Here is a 20767-nt window from a genome sequence, read left to right as displayed (position 1 = left end):
GAAAGCAACTGAAATATTCCAGTGATCTGGACAATAATATGAGGACCCTTGATCACTGCTACTACTACCTGTGCCTGAACTGTGACAGACCGCTGGGACAATCCACTGAGATGAGTTTTTTTTTTTTTTTTTCTTAGGATTGAGTAGACTGAATCTCTTTTCAGCTCATTTGGCTGAATATATCTTGCCTGACTGAGGTTGTGCTTGAACAAATTTAATAGGTGTTGCATGTTAAATGTTCACCTGAAAAGGCCAAACTTTACCTATGCAAGTATGTCTTGGAAGCAATAATTTGACATTTTCTGAAATACATTCTTGCCAAGAGTTAGATAAGTAGATCAATACCTTTCTGCTAGTTAGCTTAGCATAAAGACTGGAAAAGGCAAAAGAGCGAGCCTGGCTTTATTTTTATTTATTTTTCTGGCAAAAACTGAAAGTGTCATGTTGTGGTTTTATGGAAACTTCCAACAGAGCCTTATGCTAAGCTAAGCTAACCAGCTGTTGTCTTAGCTTCAGATTTAGCAGACAGATGTGAGTGATCCTATAATCTGACTCTCAAGAAAAGTGAACAAGTCCAATTCTCAAAATTTCAAACTATTGCTTTGAAGTCCCTAGGATCTAAAGGATCCGTGCTTACAATAGCAATCTGTACTATTTTTATTTTATTTTTTATTTTAATTTGTTTTATATACTGTGCATAAGTTTTTTAATGGGTGACTAATTTATTTCTATCAAAATACCTCTGCTAATTCCATCATATGTTCTTAGAAGTTTTATACTATGTGTGTGTATATATAACTCAAGAGTTAGAGCTGGGACATATGGAGAAAATCAAATATCACAATAGATAGGTTATTATTATTTTTTAGGCCTTTTAATGACAGGAAAGCTGAAGGATTGAAAGGGGAGAGAGAAGGGGAATGATATGCAGCAAAGGGCCACAGGTCGGAGTCGAACCCGGGCCCGCTGCGTTGAGGAGTAAACCTCTATGTATGGCCGCTCTACCAACTGAGCTATCTGGGCACCCATATCACCATATTTTTGTCCAAATACAGCACATCAATGTCGAGTTTGCAGCTATATTGTTGGTGTGACCTTTGGTGCTTTCACAAAATATTTACACAAGATTTCTGATAAATAATCATCAGTAACGTGGATGTAATGACTAAGTGGGGAAAGGCAAATAAAATAACCGCTAGAACAGCCTAGTAAGTTCAGAAAATCACAGCACTTTACTGTAATGTAGCCTCGAAAACCAGGAAAAGACAACACATGTCTTGTCACTACTGTCATTTTACGATATCCAATATTTAAAACAATGTCTAGTCTTTTATATCGATAGATGTGTTGCCCAGCCCTAACTCAGAACCATTTATTTGCAGAACTGAACATTTTCATTTGTATTTATAGTGTGAAATCACAACAGGAGTTATCTCAGGACCCTTTACCGATAGAGTAGGTCTAGACCATTTATAGAGCTGTGTAGATTGAATTATTACTTTATGTTATCACTATTATTACTTCAACTCTACATTTTAGATTTGTTTGGCTAATGAGTTTCACCGAGTTACACTGAATTCATGTGTTTATTTTTTAATTTTCATTTTACTCATGCAAACTTCGCACCGAGTGTATTTTTAGTCAAAAACCCAACAATCTCCCACATGTTGGCCAGTGTCCCTGCTTCAATCACACACTGTAACATGCATACACAGGGCCTATTTCACATACACTTTTACTCAATCACACACACCCACATACCCATAAATGCTTCTCGTCCCGGGGGGGAGTGAGTATCCCATGGTGCGCTGTAATGGAACCTCCAGGTGGTCTCTGATTGGCTTGGATCATTGAACATCCCTTGGAGATGGTTGCAAGCTTTCTTCCTCATATGAAGAAAACGGTGTATGCTAGTAATGTGAGATTTGAAGAAAATTAAAGGAAATTGAGTCAATTTGTTTTTAAACACTTTATTGACCTCGGCTTTTATACAAAGACTTGTCACACTACTTCGACACAACACAGGTGGTCCAGGAAATAATATTGAATTGAACTTGTATAGCGCTTTTCAAGGACCTAAAGTCGCTTTCCAGGGCAAGATGGAAAACAAAAACAAGGCAAAACAACACAAAATAAAATTCAGGCACAGATGAAAAGGGAGGGGGCTACGGATAGGCAGAGGTAACGCGATGGGTCTTGAGGCAGGACCGGAAGATGGTGAGAGACTCAAAAAGGTCATTTTTACAGATTTTTCAAAGAAGAAACTTTTAGAAGGTCACTTTTCTCGAATTACAAAAGGCATTTTCCCACGCTCTTGTACCATCCAAGCAAATAGTTTTGGTTTAAGATGTCCGTCTCAAACTTCTACCCCAACCCCATTATAATCGATGTGAATGGACATCATTTGTGATGCTCCTAGCACTGACAAATTGCATTAAAAAAAAGTTTCACAGCGACGTCGCTGCTATTCTGAATGAAAACTGTTGACCGTGTGTTTAGTGGATTATCTAGTGGAGTATCTGGGACATGGCATCTGAAAAGAGATGTTCTGTTTTTTTTATTTTTTTTATGTTATGTATGTAATGAGCACCACAAACACAATTCCTTTCACCTCCATTGTATTGAGGTAAAGAAATGTCAGGGATCTCATCTCAAAATCTGGCCAAAGGAAACCAAAACTATCTCAATTAGACTAGAGCTATGTGACAGAATACTTTCTTTCTAGTTAACATGAACTGCCCCTTTATGGTTTGGGCCCATTGTACCATCTAATATCTCAATGCAGTGTAGAGCCTGGCCAATACAAACCGAATTTTTAAAATCTCATTACTGTAATTGGCCGATTATGTTTGATGTTATTTAAAAACATTTTTGCTAAGGATCCATTAAATTTGGTTAAGTTGGGACTAAGGTATGGTATTGAGTGAAACATTTTAGAATTTAAAAATAAACTCAGCCCAGCCACAACCAGTGAAGAAACTACAGTATGTTATGAAGACATTTCTACGTTACCTCAAAAAAATCTTTGTTGCACTTTCTTAGTTAATTATTTAAGCTTATACGTATCTATGGAAATTTAAATCTGGCCAATGCAGTTGTATTGGTCAGGCTCCTAATGCATTGCATATCAAACTTAGTGTCAACTTTTTCCCTGTTTGCCTCTATTTTAAATTATATACTTTACATATAAAAATACAGTGAGCCCAGTGAAATCAGTATGCCTCTTTTTAACAGTCAGTCCTATTACAAGAAAGTAGTAAAATACAACAATGGGCAAAAAGAAATTAATACTTAAGGCTTGGACTGGAGATTTGCTCTAGGTTGTGCTCTATTAGCCTTGTACAGTTTCATTTCTCATAGCAATACATCAAATAGCAACACTGACCCAAAGCAGAGAACTGCACAACACTGTCCCATATACAGCATGAGAGCTACAACCTCAAAGACAGTGTTAACTCCCTAAACTGAGCCGGTTGAAGCGAAGTAGCAGTACATGATGACTAGTAATAGCATGACTGACTACATCTGGGTTGTCAGGCGAACGGAAAATCCAGATCAATCAATTGTTATGTGAAAGGCATTGTTTTTGATAAACTAAACAGGCCTCAGCTCCCCCTCGCCTGCTTTGTGCCCAATGTGTCAACAGACGCCAGAAAACAGCTGCTGTTTGATCCGCTCTTCCGTTTTCACCTCCTCCTTCACCCCTCCGTCATCTCTCTGACACACATTGGTCCATCTCGTCGACTTCTCCTGCTCAGACGGTGAGTTCTTGTCAACGTCGGTTTCCTCTTCCTGCTCCTCGAGAGAAGCCCTGCTCCCCGATAGGAAGGAGAAGCCCTTTTGAGGCCGTCCATCTTCTTCCCTGTCCTCTCTACCTCTCTGATAACTCGCTCCCTCGTTCCTTCCTCTGTACCTGCTCTTCCACCCCTCTGCCTCTTCTTCCTCCTCGTCTGTGTTTCTTCTTAACCTGTCCATCTCTGTCTCCATCAGAGGGGACCTGTTCTCTCTCTCCTCTTGCGTTTCTCCAGTGGATTTCTTTACTTTGCTGCGACCCCTGAGGTTCAGCATCTGAAACCAAATAGATGTTTGAGACAGTATTTTTATTTTATTTTTTAGCTTTGTGCTGTGTCTTCGTTCCATCTCCCCAGACACCTGCCAAACTGCAACAAAGCCTCTTTCACTGATGCCTCTTTCCTGTACAGTTTAAGGTCAACTCTTTGCCTATTATTAGACTTTTACTGAGCGGCTTTATATTAACTGTACATCCCATATTTAGTAACATGACTTTTAAATGGCGTATCCTAAAGGCACAACAAAAACAAGTGACAGATTTGCTGCGCGGATGGAAGACAAAAAGGGAACCAACCTTGAAGTCTTTTCTCTTGCGCTGCAAAACGGGTCTCTGAAGGAAGAGGATCTGCTTGGTTGACAAACTCCCGTCACTGCAGAAAGAAAAGAGCAGCACTTTTACTACTGTTTAGCGGTTATGTTTCAATCTGAGGAGCTCGCAGGTCGCTGCATGTATTAAAAATGCAGTTTCTGTTTGCTGCGGTGGGTAAAGTGACAGGTTACAAGACAACAGCGACTGTGTTTTTGTTCGCAGCTCCAGCAGATTTCAAAAAGTGGTTTCATGTTGAGATGAGCCTATGATTGGGATTTGTCAGATCTGAGATCTCGAACCATCTGTCCTGTGTATCTAAGATCCACTGTCAGTCCTAATCCGAAAACAGAATGAGACAAAAGAACAAGGACTCTAAAATCCACAAAGTCCTTAAACTGTAGGGGTGATGATATTCAAAGTAATGGAATATAAAGAAAGGATAGGTGAGTTCTTGGGGTGTAGTTCTGTACCTGTTGGTCTTAACAATTGGTGTGGGTAACACACACATAAGCCTCCATCCATACGGAGCCAGAGACTGGAGCAAAGGGATGTAGTCTGTCTTCACCACGACACCCTGGACAAGAGAGGGAGACAGAAATCACTCAGAAATACAGTGCAAAAGCACACAGGAAAGAGAGAAAACACACTATAATATTAGTGCAGGTTTTCAAATTTAAGCTCAGCTACACGCACACACGCTATTTTCCTTCATCACCAAAGTGCATATCTTCAACAGAATATTAAAGACTCAAAAGACCCACATCAACAACGGTCCACTGCTCAACCACAATTGCATCGTAGGCGGTGTTTGTGGTGTCCTCTGCGGAGCTCTGGAAGATGAACACACTATCCACAGATGAAACCCCGTTGTCTGGAAGGGGCACATTACAGACAGAGTCAGATAAACAAGAGGATTAATGTGAGTCAGACAGGACTTTCAAGCTCATCTCCACTCACCAATCTCTCACTATTGATCCCCCTGTTCCCTATGGCTTAAGCCTACTTATTCCATTCCATGTGTGACTGAACAGTGACTTATGGTATAAGCCATGGACTTATGGCACGTTACTCCATGCATACCATCCATTGCAGCTCTTGACAGAAGCTAGTGAAAGGTAAGGAGGTATGGTGAAACAGTTACTTTAAAGCTGCAATAATCAATTATTTTTTAACATTACGGGGCTGATCAAATGACTGTTTGATGTAAGTGATGAATCCAAGGATATTTGGCACCCAACTCCGCAGACTCCTTAGCTTTATTTTAGCTTCTTTCCGCTTTTATTTTGATTTTTACAGCCCACAACTTTACTACATTGGTCCAGACTAACTGTTCTCATCAACCGTGTGCCATTTTCTGGTGTGACTTGGTACTTATGCTTCCTTGATTAAAGTTGCGCACTTCATGTCACTTTTTTAATTTTTTTATTTTGTATGCCCTAAATGTTTGACTGTAGCACAGCACTTCCAAAATCACCCAATAAGCAATATTTCATTGCTACGACCAGGAAACATACTGTTATCATCTCCAAGTTGAAAAAACCCGTCGATGAGGTGCGAGCCGCTGGTAAAATGCTGAGTCATGTGGTCGAGCCAGTGTGTGTCAACTTCTGTGATTAGCCCTGCTTCCCTTTGTACTTGCAGTGGCACCCTGAGTGAGTAGAACCTCAGAGAAGTGTTCAGCTCCCCTGTGTGGTTGTACAAGGCAAAGAGCTGCATCCCTACAAGCACACAAAGACAAAATGGACAATTGGACACCAAATAGAACTTTGCATAATGATGATTTGTCCAATGACCCTAGTACACACTGATTACTCACTGCCTTGCGCTGGTGGTGAAGTTGCATTCTCCTCTTTCTCGGGACTCTTGAGCCGGATATGGTTGTTGTTGTGTGTCACTCTGCTTTGCCCATCGTTGCAGATAGAGCTGGACTTCCTGTCATGGGTTCGATCCAGTTCAGGAGAGCTGGGCCAGCTCTCGTTGCTTGAACTTTGTATTTCTCTCTGGTTGGAAAGGTTACAATGTTTCTCTGTGGATTCTTTAAGATCTGGTAGATGGCCCTTCTGCTGTCTGATCACATCTTCCGTTTCTGTCGAGCTGGGAAACCGCTGGTTCCCTTGTGCTTCTGCTGGGTTTTGATTTGGACACCACTGAACTGTGTCTACACTGGGTTTGCCGGGATCTTGAGTTTGTTTCGTTGATTCTAATGACTCTTTGAGGCTGATCTGTAAGGTCTGGATATGCTCATTGATCTCGTCTTGGTTGAGCTCTAAACTGTTATTGGGTTTCAGAGGACTGAAGTCCGGTTCTCTTGGCTTGTGGTCCCCTGTGTTATGTTCTACACCTCCATGGTCTAACTCTTGAGGTTCAAAGCGGTGGTGGTCAGGCTCTGTGTCATTGTGATGTGGCTCTGGAGGATCTGTTGGACTGGTGTTGGCGCTAAAGGGGAGCCGATGTATGGGTGAAGGGCTTGAATGTAACGAGGACAGCTCTTCAGCATCCAAGTTGCCCAGGTAGCAGGGTCCTCCGCCCGGCTGCTGGAGAAAGCCCACAAACATCACCCCTTGCTCTGCTACATCCTGGATCTGTAGGAGTAGCATACCCACACGGTGAACTCTATTAGAAATCATTGTGACGCATAAATATAAAAGGACGTCATTCACAGCACCACAAATACATTTGCACAGAGTCTCTTTTACTATAGTCAAACAAAAGAGAGCCTAATTTACACACAAACAAAGGCTGACGTACGCAGAGCAGACATTCTGCAAAATAACAACCTACCTAATCATCTGCAAAGATCAAATATTCAAATGACAAAAGGACCTCATTATCTCAACGTGCACATGTGCGTGTGTGTGTGTGTGTGTGTGTGCGTGTGTCGCTCCCTCCCATGGTTCTCTGGTGGTTAATTGTCAGTTGATATTTGGGCTGACAGTTTTAGACAGGCTCAATGGGAGAGAAATCAGATCGCAAACTACCACCAAACAATAATGAGACACATCTTTCCCCATTACCCACTACTTTTGACACTTCACTCTTCCATACACACACACATATCACTTATAACACACAGTCTCTCTATTACCATCCGACACACTCACATTACAAAAAGTAACAGTTTTATCTGATAAGTATGTCCGAAGACAGATTGAGAGTGGGTGGGATAGAGAGTGCTGAGGAAATAGAAGTACAGAATTTCAAACTAAATACACACATATATACGTACACACACACACACTCACAAAAAAACAGCCTGTCACTCTGTCTGCCTGGTACCGCTCCCGGGTTCTTATCTCGAACTCTCTCTGGCAGCTTGTGATCTGATTGGTTATTCATGTCACGCTGCTGGAGCCTATCACATTATACACAGTGATGTGCATTTCCATCCAATCAGGTTTCCCTTTGTGCTCTTTGGGTGTTCAGATGCAAATCTATTCAATAGAGCACATTTTCATTTCCCATTGTTGGACTGTTGGAGAATTCATGAGCAGAGAGACTAAAAGTGAGTTTTACAGCTGATAAATGCCAGTGATGACGCTGTGGTTGGCAGGGTATCTTAGGGTTAAGTCTCATTAAAGTTTACCGTAACTTTTAGGACCTTCCATTCATTATATACAGTATCTCCTCCTTTAGTTTCCTAGATACAGGATAGGGAGCAGTCTCCCACTATGTTTTGCTGATTTATTTTCCTCCATCTATTTTTTTAGAGGCAAGGTTTACATATGGCACAGACAATTATAAGCTGTTGCCTGTAGCCCTTTGAGCCCTGTAATGTTTTCTCCACTGCCACTGCACTGTTGCACCAACATGAGAGGCATACATGACAAAACTAAGCAGGGGGAGGGGTGGATTCTACATCGATCACTTTTTGAAAAGATTCCACTGATTCATCACTGCACTAATATCACATTTTCAGACTCACATTTAAAAAAAAAAGCAAATGACGTATTTAATTCCACACCTTCATGCCACAATGCAGGTGAAAACTCAGAGGATGTATGCTAGTAGTGGCAGCTAAGGTTGCAGTAGCATTGAGCAGAGATTGCAAAAGTACTCACTTCCCGTACTCAAGAAGAAGTACAGATACTTGTGTTAAAAAAATACTCTGGTAAAAGCAGAAGTACTGATTTAACTTCTTTACTCAAGAAAAAGTAACAAAATACAGACTTGGAAATGTACTTAAAGTATAAAAGTAAAAGTAGCCTTGCAAATGACAACCATTTTTATACAAAGCTACCTGGACCACACACGTTACTAAAGTGCACGCTGAGAAACTTAAGTGGACATGAAAAAAAAAAGGCTCTTTATGTGCCACTGGCTACATTTTAAATGGATGTCTGCCAATAGACCTAAAACATCACATATATGATTATTGTGACAGAGACTGGGATTCCAGGTTAATATGATTCTAACTGAGAAGCAAGATACTTTATGAATTCAGTGAGAATTCACATATCCGGTTTCTCTTTTTTTTTATCTTTCCTTAACATTTTAAAGGAATGTGTGCTCAAATATGGCTTCTGGAAAAAAAAACAAAGGATAAACCATGAAAAAAGTGGGAGAAAAGAAAAAGACTAGCTGGCCGGAGGATAATCAGTTGAGATTCTGTGTGTGTGTGCGTCTTTGAGAACTTATGTTGTCAGTTCATTTAAGCCTGTTGTTGTAATGGTCATAGTTCTTGCACATTTAAAGTAAGTTAGCCAGAAGTTGTATCCGTCCGTGTTTGACGACCTCTTGTACAAAACTAAAGTAGGCCTAACGGGCTATTTTTTTTTTTTAAATGTAAGGAGTAGAAAATACCGATATTTAGAGTGAATGCCTGTGCTTTAATAGCACAGAGCCATCGTTGGTGTTATTAGTAACACCTGGGCTTTTCCTTCTATGACTAGTAAAAATGTCTGCTGGCAGAAAGGCCCATTGCAGAAATACTGAACTCACCCTCTTGACGTAGCTCTGGATCGCGTCTGGGTCAGCAGCCTGGTGACCTGCCACACACACATCTGTCTCCAGACGATGTCTTGCCCACCTCAGCTGGCTTTTCTCTGAACTGTAGCGTGAAAAATAAAATAATTTCAACAAATAGTCAGTATAACAGCATAAATCATATGTCATTTAGTTCAGTTCAATTCTGCTCCTATGAACCAGGAAATGTCAAATGTTCTCATACTGCTACTATAACATTACATTTCCTTTCGGTTCGTTTCCCGTCCATTATCACCAGAGTAGTTCCATCACCCAGTAACATTACAGACTAAATGACATCTGTCTGGCAGACACGCTGATGTTCACGAGCACTCATTGACCCAGAATTATCATAGCAGAAACATAATGTCAATTCTGGTACAGTTCTAAATTTTCCATTTAAGGGGAACACACATTCAACACAATCACAAAAGACTTATTAGACAGAGAGAGGGACTGAATTTCCCTCTGCTCCCACTGCAAGACAGAATCATAAAGGGAGTACTCAGATACGCCTCTTCAGATTTGGATTGAGGTCAGTAGAAAGGCCGTGGTAATATCTTGTGCTCTGAGGCGTGGAGTGACATTCTCAGCTAGATTTGAAACAGTAGCTCTGTCAGATTTTTTTGCTTTCATTTTTAGGGTTTTATGATGAAAGGGGATGGTGTTGATGGGGAGATAAAAGGTGGAGTTAAAGGGGATGGAGGGGGGTAAGGAGGACAAAAGAAAAGGGGGGACGGCCATCACTGAAGAAAGCAGATGAAAGAATGGGAGAAGATGGTTTCTCTCTTTCAGCGTGCCGTTCCCCTCTGGCGAGCGCTGATGATGCAATCAGCCGTCTCCACGGTGACAGGTGCCAGGAAGCAGCAGGACCACTTGGCAGGAGGGGCATCAAAGGAACAGCCTGGCACCTGCCTGTGCACTAGAGTGTGTGTGTTGGCGTGTGTGAGTGAGTGTCTATACAAAACGCTATTCCTTACATTCACATTACAAAAAGTACACAGACCAAAACTCTCTATACAATAGACATTTCATTACAATTCAAATTATCATAGAGTTCAGTAAGCTGATGTCAGGTATGTTGGAGGAGAATGTGGATCATTTGGTGTATTGTGTATCACTCACATATGTTTGGAAATGTCAGAAAATAACTGGAAATGGTATGTAAAATTGCTACAATAAATACAAGAATATAAGATTATTTTATTAGCAAGCGATACATATTTGGTTAAAACACTATTGATAGCAAATAAACAAGACTAAGAGTCTACAGCTCATTCGTCTCGCATTGCCAGACCTTCCTCCACAGCGCTGCGGAGGAGGGTCTGGCAAGTCCACACGGCATTTCGGGATGGGAGAGAAACGTGCTCTGGTTTGTTGGCATGTCTTTAAACCAATCACAATTGTCTTGGCCGGTGCTAAGCGCCACATGGAGCAATGGCGCCTCTGCAAAATAGCCTCAGGAAGGAACTTGTTTTGGTGGAACGTGTACGTCCAAAGGAGAAAACTCAGATTGGACAGATAGTCTAGCTAGCTGTCTGGATTTACCCTGCAGAGACCTGAGGAGCAGTTAACCATAGTCCTCAGAAATCAGCCGGACTTTAAAATGCCAACACAAAGAAAGCGGAAGGTAACAGAAATCCGGCTAAAATAAAAGTCATCCGGCAGAATATCCGGCGGCACCTGAACAATCCCGGAAGTGGAACGCTGAGTATATAGACTAATAGCCCATCAGCAGGCAAACATGCTCACAATGACAGTGATAACATGCTGATGTTTAGCAGCTATGTTTATCATATTATTACATTACTTTAGCATGTTAGTATGATAACATTTGCTTGTTCGCAATAAACACAAAGTACATTTGAGGCTGATGGAAACATAATTAGTTGTTAGTATTTGGTCATAAAACCAAATAATTGGACAAATTGTAATTTTAAACCAAATGATGGCACTAGAGATAAAAGATCACCAAAGTCATTACAATTCAACCTAAGGGGGGAACTAATGTATGTGCCAATGCATCTGGTAAATGTTGAGATTAGATAGGAAAGATAAATTTGTTGATATATTTCCCTGGATAAGAGAAAACTTTGGCCTGCTAGGAAACCTCCTCTGGGAAACATGAATGTGGAAATTCATCCAACAGTTGTTGTGATATTACCATTGCCATCCACAGAGCTATGCCGCTAGCATAGCTAAATTCAGAATGAGCAACTGGTGAAAAAAGAGGAACCAATGACTAGTAATTATTGCAGACGTGCTCTTTATTAAAAAAACTGGTACACGTCTTGAGACAAACCTGGGGCCAAAGTGGGGAAAATGGACATTATTCAGTCTCATATTAGAATGGAGCTATGAATGAATCACAAACAGGGCTTACAGTGGAAGGCCTCTACATGGTTTCTGTTTGGAGCCAATCCGTCAGTAACTTCCATGATAAGATGCTGTGAAAGAATAAAGCTCAGCTTGCATGCTGTACCAGAGCTGATAGCAGGGTGGTATGAAAATAATGCTCCGCTCAAATGTGACTCTGAATATTGCAGTTTTGCACTAGAGAATAACTGGGTTACAGAAGAGATACACAGTTTGTAGAGAAGTCACAAAGTACAGTATAGGATCATGTAGCTTATAGTCAAAAGTGAAAGAATTGGGACAGTGAGCTAAAGTTAGTCATTTTTTTGTGGCTGACTCATGCAATTAATTTCACATCAAGAGAAGGAGGTGAAGTGCAGAACTTAGCTTGTGGTAATGGGTCTCAATAGGCTTACATGTCAAAAAAATGAAGCTGCTACCTAACTATTGTCTCAATCTGGCTGCATGAATCATCTCATTTATGTTATCATCACCATAAAAATCCTTACGGTGAGAACTGTTCTATCCTATAAAGGTGGCATGCTGCAGAGAAGCGTGTGTTTAATTTGTGTACCTTGGAGTCTCTCGAACCAGAACGGCCCGGTGCAGCTGGCGCTGGATGTGTGCATGACGAGGGCCGCAAGAATGGACAAACGGGTGGACAGCGACCAGGACAAAACCCTGCGCGTAGAGTTCCCTGACCTGAACCGGTAGCTCTCTGACTGAGGAGAGACAAAGCACCGATGACACCGGCACCTCTGGAGAGGGAAAAAAGGTGAGAGGGGAAGGAGGGAAAAAAACACGGGGGTAAAAAGGTCAGATATGGACATTACAGGTTGCAAAAGAGGCATTTGGAAGTGGAAAAAAACCTGGAACAATGAGGAAGAGCGAAGAAAAAAGGGTGTGAAGAAACAAAGACAGAGCATGTTTCATTATGATAATTCTCCCTGAACAACGACACATGGCATCTTCACGCTAAATCTGAAACTAATTACACCAGAGCTATTAGCCTCTGTCCTCACTGTCACCATCACCAGTCTGGCTTTTGTAAAACACACACACACACACACATAAAATGTGAAAAGACATATACGTACATATATGCATGGTGGAAATTTCTTCTTTTTTTCTTCTTTTTTTTAACACACACTCCATATCACAAACACATGTTGGCCAACACTAACGGGCAGTTACATACATACATGCATACATCAAAAGGTTAAAAGACAAGGCTATCACGTTGCTTGTTTGGCCGTGTGGTATGAGCAGTAATCCCTAGCACAGAGCCGCTTCCTTTATTACCAAACACAATGCAAAGAAAAACCCTTTACTTCAGTGGAAAATGGTTTGCAGGAGCTTATCGTATGGGAGCAAACTGTCACGGGAAATCCACCGGGGAGAGCGTAATGTTTGCGAGAGCCGCGCTCTCAGGGTCAGCGTATTGTAGTAATGCTCACTCTCTGTCCATAGGCTTTTAAGAGAACACATGCATGTATTGCTGTGTGTTTCCGTATTGCTGAGTGAAGCCAGGTGTGTGTGTCTGTGTCTGTGTGTTAGAGACAGAGAGAGAGGCGTGGAAAAAGAGATGAGATGCGTGAGGAAAGGGGAGACACAGAAAGAGAGATGCAGTAAGCATAGCAGTGTCGGAGAGAGAGATGAGGCTGTCTGTTTGTGCCTGAATGCTTGTCATCCTTTCCCATTCAATCTCATTTGCATGGGTCTGGAGAAGAGAAAATAACCTGCATAAATTAACTAGACCCACACAAAAACACATACACATGCACACACAGAGGAAGAAAAAGATGTGCAAGCCATCTCATTTTCAATTTGTTCTCCATCATCTGGCGTGTTCACACACACACACACACACACACACACACACACACACACACACACACACACACACACACACACACACACACACACACACACACACACACACACACACACACACACACACACACACACACATGAGGGGCTGGCCAGCATGCTAGGATACAAGCTCTTGACTCCCATCTTAGTTAAACAATGGGAGAAAAACTCCTAGAGTAAATCCAACCATCACATTATTTTGGCATAGCTGCTTTGAACCACGAGAGCCTTTTCATCAAGCAAACACTTAAATGGGTGTCTGTGGGGACTTATCAAAAGCAGTACAGAGCTGATAATAATAATAACAGCTGGAGACTGGGGCGGGGTGGCAGGGGGGATAACAACGATCCTGTCACCGTAAATAGTCATTAGCTGTCATTAGTTGTGCACGGCTGGCACTCACCCACCGACGAGACATAAGCAAGGCATTTCAGCTAATTCAGGCAAGGCATACAGAAGTTATTAGGGTGTTATGCAGCGCTTTAGGCTGGGAAGCGACTTCATTTATACTGTCTGCCACAGTGGGATTTCAAGGGAGGCTGCAATTCCGCTCCAGAATGGGAACATGGGAACGGCTCAGGGCAGAAAAGCCGGGTGGAGTTTTATAGCGCCAGCAAGTGAGGGCAGAGAGGTGTAGTGCAGAAGAGTGTGCATGTATGTTTAATGGAGGTTAGAGATGTGTATGCTTTTTGGACTTTTAGAATCAGAGAAGGGAAGGAGAAGTGGAAGCGTGTGTGTGTGTGTGTGTGTGTGTGTGTGTGTGTGGACATACAGTATATAATAGAGTGGGAACATTTGCATCCATACATGCAAGTTTAAAAGCCAGTAGAGATGTCCAAAGGTGCATTGTTTAACAGAGACAAGACGCTGCCGAGTGGCTGTTCAGCTGTTGATCCCCGCTCTGCTATTTCCGTCTTCACCCAGAAGCTTTGACCACATAACAGCCGGCTAGTGTCGCGAGCGACGCCTCACTTTTTGACCCTGGTTTTCACAAGCTGCATGAGCAGTGTGAGAGACATCCTCCTTCCTGTAGCCGTTTAAAAAGATGTAGTAATTCCTTCTAGAAAATTCATGAATTTCTGTGTGTGACTATGAAGCATATATTCTGTGGTGTGCGCGCCACAGTATCTCAGCAAGTGTGTATGGGCCGCCTTTCTTTGCCTGTGTGTGTGAACAAGAAAGAAAGAGTTTGCACTAAGCCTGCTAGGTGATGCATGGGGATTACTATACTCACAGCCACTCTCAAGGCTTATCCCTCTGCTTGCTGGAGGTTCACGTTTATTTAAATAGCCTTCTAATGACTTGCAGAGGTTTGTGGAGGGCGAGGATATGTGCCAAAACAGTGACTATAAAATAATCAGCTTCCTGGAGCCAGGTTCTCCCCACTGTTTTTGGGAATGCAGCCACAGGCTATGAGACTTGTTGGTCAGCATCTGAGCTTTGTCAAAATGGGTTCTGATCTCCCAAGAAGGCCCCGCTTCACATGAAATGTCTGACAAAAATGGCTGACAAGTACAGTACAAGCAAGAGAAAAAAAAGTGGTGAGAACACAGTGTGACTTATAAGGCGCATACAGAACCAACATACGTGTGATGCCGTGAATGTCTCTGCCATCTTTGCTGGTATTCTCTCAAGCCAATGAGACTGAAACCGCTTTGAGGAATTATCTAGAAAAAAAAGTTAGTTTCAACAACATTTAAGAAAAAAATGAGTTTGCCTGGAAAAAGTGTGTCAGGCAGCAAAGATCTCGCAAACTGATGGATTTGTGCTTCGCCTGCTCTCTGAGCCAAATACATCACACTCAGATTATGATAGCAAAGCTGTACCATATAAGGCAGAGGGAATGCATATCAGTCTCTGTCAACAGAGGAAATATCTATCACAGCATTCAGGTGTAGATCACGCACACACAGGCACTGACAGTCCAAATAGATTTTTCCCAGACAGGTATACAAAAGCAGAAAAGCAACACAAACAGGCCCCCACACACTGCTGAGCATTAGGCACATGTTGTAAGTTTTAATGAGCCTAGTGGGTCCCGGTCTCTGCAGGGCGGCAGAAAGTCATCAGCAGAGTTCAGCTTCTCACTGTCTGCTCCAGAGACCAGCGTTAGTCACGCAGCATCACACCTAACTTACTTCCTCACACATCCTCAAGATCCCTGACTCCCGCGCGCTCATTCTCACACCTCCTCGCTCTCAAGACACTCTGCTTTCCTCCTCGCTCCCTGACTAATAACGCTCGTTCATATCTCTTGTTTTTTTTTTGTTTTTTTTTACATGCCATTCGGTTTCTCACCGTCTGTTCTCTGTTGCAACTCCTTGACTTTATTCTCCCTCCCTTTTACTTAGCTTTTTTTTCCTCCACTCTACCTCTTTTCTGTTCATGCTATCGGCTTTCTCCCGTATCCTTTGCTCATTATCTGAGCACAGCTTCGACACAAAAGAGGGTTAAATGTCACACCTGGCTGTTACATTTTAAACTCGTCATTCATGCTGACATGTCAAGGTAACCAATCAGTGTTAAAATGGGAATAATGAAGATCATGGCACACCTATTGTAAAGGTGGCTGTCGAGGCACAGTCAATTCGTAATTAGAGAGTAATAAGACCGTTCTGTAGAATAAGACATTGGTTTGGAGCAAACGAATGGTCTATTTCTGAAGCGCAGACTAAATGCCTGAAACATTAAACATATTTTTCCTCATCCTCCCTGGATTCACCACAGGGTCGCTCTGACCCAATGTGAGCAAGTTGGGCTTAGTCACACAGAAATATGCTATAACTAAAGCACTCCTGCAGTTAGAGCAAGGCTCGTAAAATAAAGGCTGGCACTATGTTATCAGCAACACAGTTTCTGGTGGGTTTCTTCATTCACCAGTCAAAGGTCAAGTCACAAACCACAACGCAATCCTCTTCATTCTCAACATTAAAGCTCCCCTTACTGAGAATACAACTTAGTTCAATAAACATCCACCTTAGTCTCACAAATCTCAGAGGGGCGCCGGCAAAGATATTTGTTTTTCATTGCTATGTAGGAGTCACGCTGGCAGGGAAATAATATCATTAATGGAAGCCAAATTCAATTAAAGCATGGATTTGACCGTGGGTTTCCTCAATGTCATGGGCTGACATATAGATTCCTCTATCTGCCTCCTACACTCACACACACACACACACACACACATGGACAAATACAAATAAATCCCTTTGCTGGGAATGAGGTCTCTCAATCTCCACAAACAATCAGATAATCCTTAAGGAATCATTCTTTTCTTTTGGTCTCTCCATCACAAATGGAGAGAGAAGGAGACAGACACAGATAGAGGAAAGCATACGCCCACTCACAACCACACGCACACAAACACAATCAATTCAAAGTAGCTATGTATATCCTAAAATAAAGTACACCCATCTCAAGCTGCTCAAGTGGCGCCAATGAGTTTACCATATAAATGACCTGCCTGTTGGTTAAAAGATAACACTAACTCTGTTGACTAAGTGCTATAAAGTGTTTTGTGTGAGTGGGAACAAGCTGCCATTGCTGCTTGTATGAACAGTGTGTGTGTGTGTGTGTGTGTGTGTGTGTGTGTGTGTGTGTGTGTGTGTGTGTGTGTGTGTGTGTGTGTGTGTGTGTGTGTGTGTGTGTGTGTGGGGTCTTTCTGTATCTATGTGTGTGTGTGTGTGTGTGTCACTAGTGCCCGTGCGATTTTACAATTTATCTGCTCCTGCCATTAGCAAAGTGAAAGATAAGCAATCCTCATGTCTATTGCCTGTTTTGGTCACCACCACCATTTCGAGTTGCCAGATCTCTCTCAGCCAACACTACAGCCTAACCAATTTGCCAAACATAATAGGGCTGGCTGAAAATGAAGCCGACTGGCAAACAGACCACTGCCACTTGGCTGTGGCGTTCTGCCTGCTGTCTGTTACAGTGTTGCATTGGAAAGTCCTCTAAAAAAAGAACTTGTGTGATCTACTTGCACCTGCTCTAGCTTGTCAGGTAATGAAGTGCATGGGGCAGGCTTGCAGAAACATTAAGCCATAAGGGAACAAAATTGGAAAAACATGATTTTTTAAAATATATATCAGCTTTAACACTATCTGTTTCTCCTCCTCGCCTCTCTTTTCCCTCGCTCCGTCCCGCCTATCTCTTCACAGTCCACACCAACACAATGGCAGAATTAGTATTTTTAGAAACCAAATGCCTCTAGAGGATTCTCATCAAACATTCTCAAGACGCCGCAGGCATGCACACACACACACACACACATACACACACACACACACACACAGACGTTATCTGACACACTATTTTCTATACTCACAAAAACACACACACGGTTCAAACACACATAAGCTTTAGTGTATTGTTATTGTGCGAGGCCGAGGCAGAGAGAAGTTGGAGGGCATGGCTACAGCGTGCGCAATATAGCTGAATCTGAGAATTACAGAACTCCTTTGAACTCCGTGCAACAGGAGCCGCACAAAGACACAACTTCAGCTCATAAGCTACTTTCCCCCTCAAGATACTTACAGTAGGAGAGAAAAAAAACACACACACACAAACAGTTCCACAAAGTTGCTGACCTAAACATTTCATTTTAACTAGTTAAAGTTGGAAGAGCAACTGTGGCTATTTTATGAGGGGAACACTCATAAGAGTTTAGGATGACGACGCAGGCACAGGGTTCAACAGATGACTGAAGTAGAGAACTATACTTAAAAAAGGAACAAGGTGCTCGGTGAAAAATAATTCCTTTAACTTATGACCAAATGTGGAGACACATTCCTTGGAGCCCCCGCTGGAGTGGAACTAGAACAAATCTGAATCAGATCTGATTGTCTGCTGCATGCGATGGCCAAGATTTGTTCTTTTCATTTGAGCTGTTGCTGAAATTGCCTCCTCTATTATTCATTAATTCACTGTTCCCTTTAGTACATGATAAACACTCAGTAAGGTACTCTACTGTGAGTGATTTCAGAAACTTCTAAATCCTCATCACTTTGTCATCTTAGGAGCAAAGAAGCACTGTCTTGTGGGAAGATTTTTTTTTAGCATAAAATAGCATATATGCCATGGATGCTACCTTATTTATTTCATTGTTGGCATTTGTGAGGGCGGCTTGGGTTTTACTTTAACAAGAATCTTAACGTCAATCATTATAGCGATAAAGGGACACACTAAATGCTGGAATTGCTAGTTCCTCGTTATTATTTTGTATCCATCATCTTTGATAAAGAGGTGGGTTATAAAGAAACACTTAACACATGGCTATTTCAAGCATGCAAGTGTGGGAAAAGTCAAGTACATGCCTCACTGGGGTTCACGAGCCCAGCCCAAAAAGGACAGAGGAAATCTTTGCACATATAGTATATGGGGATTAGTACATTCTTAAGTCCTCACATGAGAACTTGTCCATACCTTCTTTTCCCAACAGGAAATCTAGGAAGTGGTAGGTGTATGCCACGCCCACTTTAGTCTCAACCTGAGGCCGTCGAAGGGTGGAGTAGATATTGCCCGGGCTTCGCCTCTCTTCTGCCTTCCTCAGCTTTGGAAGCCTACAACCCATATCTCTGTGATAGAGGAGGAGAGGAGAGGGCATTAGAAAGTGTTAAAAAAAATAAAAATGAAAAGAAGAAAACAGAGGAGGGTGCTGACAAAGACTTGAGTGGGAGACATGGAATTGATGGAGTTTCTAAAGAACACATTAACCCTTCCAATAGAGAGAGAGATTGTGTGTGCGTGTGTGCGTATGTATGTGTTTGTGTGATAGTCACAGACAAGTCTGAATGCTATTGCTCACATGCAAGCTCAAGCTGCTAGCAATAATGTGTGTATCTAACTCTCTCTCTTTCTCACACACACACACACACACACACACACACACACACACACACACACACACACACACACACACACACACACACACACACACACACACACACACACACACACACACACACACACACACACACACACACACACACCAATAAAACTGAAATATGAACGTGTTGGCCATTACCTGCTTGGTGGGCTGTGATATGGGCATTTCCTAATCAAATAGGGCTGATTGGGAGCGACATGTTTGATCAGAATGAATTAAAGCAGAAATGAGACTGATTTCCTGGCCTGTCAAGCAAAGTGACATGAGACTGGAGAGGAGAGGAGAGGGGAGGAGAGGAGAGGAGAGGGGAGGAGAAGAGAAGAGAAGAGAATGTTTTACTGCTAAGCTATTTATGTTTATCCAATGCCTTGTAGAAAAGGAAAGAAATGAATGTTATTCAGATTGTGTAAGGACCAGTAGATACTGGTCTAAGGATACTAAGGATAGGTGATTGAAAACATTTTGAAGAGGGCTTGAAAATTCCTTTTTAATTCCTAGTCTCCTGAATTTCAGCAGGCAATTTAGACCCAAAGATTTGAGTTGCATAAAAAGAGCAACAAGAAGAAGTAAGGTGGCTTTTGGGACAAGTGATTTAGGAATTGGAGATGGGGTGTGAAAACAAAGGACAAGAAAGAGGGGTAACAGGACAAGAGAGGGTCAAATATTGTCAAGCTAATCGAATGTGACAGCGTCGGTACCCTCAAACCATCACCACAGTTACGCTTAATATCCCCGACTGCCACGGCTTGTAAGAGCCACACGGTGAGGTGCACATCTGCATGTGTGTGTATGCTAGCGCGTGTGTCTTTGTGCATATGTCTTTCCCAAAGGCAGGTCTATATCTGCATGCCTGTATCTGTTCAGGGAGCATGGAGAATGACACAGCAACTCCCATTGGGCCTAGTACAGACATTAACTCGGCTAACGATCCTAACAGACGACATTAAGCCTGGTGTGTGTGTGTGTGTGTGTCTGTGTGCGCGTTCATGCGTGCGTGTGTGCGTGCATGTTTGGTGACTTACAGCTTTGATTGCTTGACACGTTCATTTCGAAAAGGTTAAAAAGTTGCAAAAGGCAGCATCTATGAATAGGGGTTTATACCTCGTCTGTCTTGAGACAGTACACTGTGTCATTTTAAATTTCACAAAGTTTCTGGCAATTAAGAATCATTATTCTTTCAATACAGCATGCTTTCCTAATGAAGACCAACGAGAAGAGACGGAGGGGGTGAAGCTTCTGGAGGAGGAGAAAGAGACAGGCAACAGTATATCTTTGATCATTGTGTCTCTCTCTCTCTCTCTCTCTCTCTC

General features: G+C 42.2%; 1 protein-coding gene across 2 annotated transcripts in view; it reads right to left on the bottom strand.

The window, feature by feature from the left end:
* Positions 1–1954: 1954 nt before the first annotated feature.
* Positions 1955–20767, bottom strand: part of rftn1a (raftlin, lipid raft linker 1a) — a 23429-nt gene continuing 4616 nt past the window's right edge. Inside the window, exons 1-10 of one of the 2 annotated variants that reach the window (XM_032536037.1) lie at positions 19596–19763; positions 18995–19146; positions 12273–12456; positions 9320–9428; positions 6198–6963; positions 5896–6099; positions 5143–5252; positions 4852–4955; positions 4367–4442; positions 1955–4068 (exon numbers count right to left, since the gene is read on the bottom strand). In XM_032536037.1, the coding sequence (XP_032391928.1) occupies positions 3640–4068; positions 4367–4442; positions 4852–4955; positions 5143–5252; positions 5896–6099; positions 6198–6963; positions 9320–9428; positions 12273–12456; positions 18995–19142 (2130 nt within the window). In that variant the 5' untranslated portion in view covers positions 19143–19146; positions 19596–19763 and the 3' untranslated portion in view covers positions 1955–3639. Of the gene's footprint in view, positions 4069–4366; positions 4443–4851; positions 4956–5142; positions 5253–5895; positions 6100–6197; positions 6964–9319; positions 9429–12272; positions 12457–18994; positions 19147–19595; positions 19764–20767 lie in introns of those variants that run through there. The other variant, XM_032536036.1, reaches the window with a different exon arrangement.

Source organism: Etheostoma spectabile, chromosome 14 (genome assembly GCF_008692095.1).
Source record: "Etheostoma spectabile isolate EspeVRDwgs_2016 chromosome 14, UIUC_Espe_1.0, whole genome shotgun sequence".
In the NCBI taxonomy this organism is placed as follows: Eukaryota; Metazoa; Chordata; class Actinopteri; order Perciformes; family Percidae; genus Etheostoma; species Etheostoma spectabile.
Note: the sequence above shows the minus strand (reverse complement) of the source record. Positions and strands in the feature narration are given on the sequence as shown.